At 45.3% G+C, this 1,294-nt stretch overlaps 1 gene segment (V, D, J or C); it reads left to right on the top strand.

Annotated features, from left to right (window-relative positions):
- Positions 1-780: 780 nt before the first annotated feature.
- Positions 781-1,087, top strand: LOC137166352 (immunoglobulin kappa chain variable 6-17-like; the record flags this gene model as incomplete). The annotated part of the segment is given in 1 exon segment: positions 781-1,087. A coding segment is annotated over 1 exon segment (307 nt), but the record flags the coding sequence as incomplete, so codon positions are not given.
- Between the last annotated feature and the right edge of the window lie 207 nt (positions 1,088-1,294).

The raw sequence follows: 1,294 nt of genomic DNA, 5'->3' as shown, positions 1-1,294 counted from the left end.
ATCGGGTATGTTCCTATAAAATTGGGACATCTGGTCACCCTTCCAGTGACACAGACATAGGACACACAGTGGACAGGCAAACTAAAGCTGATTCTCATGCACACCAGTGCAGAGCAGAAGTAACTCCACTGAAGGCAATCATGTTACACTGCTGGAAATCCAGTGCTAAGAGAAAGGAGATTCAGAGCCACAGAACGGAAGAGCCATGTATCACCCTGATCCATGTGTGCAGGTCTCACTGTCATATAGTATTTGCCCCTTCCCTGCTGTCTCTGCACTGGGCTACAGGGAATGCACATTTACATAGAGATGTTTTGCATATTTGCACCCAACTGACATTTCGCTGTTCTATGGGGCTGCTATAAATGTTACAGGTTAGTGCTTTAGGTTTCTCAACTCAGTATCTTTCAATCTAGAAGCATCAAGATGATCTCACAAATCCAGCTTCTGTGCCTCTTTGTGCTCTGGATTCAAGGTAAGGAAAGCAACAGCGGAGAGGTTAACTTAAAATAATTTGTTTCCGAGATGTAGATGACGACAGTTGTGGCTCTTAAATCCCTGACAGCCAGATACCTTCTGTCTAAATCACATTCGATTGATGAGTGGATTTGTTTCTTGAGACCATAAGAGCTCTTAATTCCAGCAAGTGTCAGCAGGTGTGAATGTAACTACACTTTTAAAAAGAGAACCTGATACTGAAATTACATTGTCCCTTTGTTAAACTGTATTTGATTTAAATTGACTTTATGTTCCTTGATTTTAATTTTGTTCTCCATGCAGGATCCAGCGGGGCGTCCTTGTGACTCAGACACCGGAATTCCTCTCAGCGTCATTAGGAGACACAGTCACGATCAGCTGTAGAACCAGCTCCAGTGCTAGTAGCTACATGGCTTTATACCAGCAGAAACAAGGACAAGCTCCTAAACTTCTTCTCTACAGCACTAACACTCGCCCCTCCGGGATCCCAGACCGGTTCACTGGCAGTGGGTCGGGCACTGACTTCACGTTTAAAATCAGCAGGGTTGAAGCTGATGATGCTGGCGATTATTACTGTCAGCAGCACTACAGCTGGTCTCCCACACAGTGATACAGACCAATACAAAAACCTCCCGTCTCTCTTCAGCCTCCTGTCACTGTAGTGAGTGGCTACACTGAAGCAGGGCAGCTACAACATTTCTAGTGCAGACACGGCCCGAGTTTCGGCAGTTTCTGTTCCTCTGTTGTTCCAACTGCATTCTGCACAGTCACAGTATCTATGTACCTAGTGCTGTCTACGTTGGAGGTAAGGTCAGTT

This window comes from Emydura macquarii, unplaced genomic scaffold, assembly GCF_026122565.2.
Source record: "Emydura macquarii macquarii isolate MOO-44397 ecotype Brisbane River unplaced genomic scaffold, CSIRO-AGI_Emac_v2 contig_2839, whole genome shotgun sequence".
In the NCBI taxonomy this organism is placed as follows: domain Eukaryota; kingdom Metazoa; phylum Chordata; order Testudines; family Chelidae; genus Emydura; species Emydura macquarii.
The sequence above is the reverse complement of the archived record's forward strand: the minus strand, read 5'-3'. Positions and strand labels throughout refer to the sequence as shown.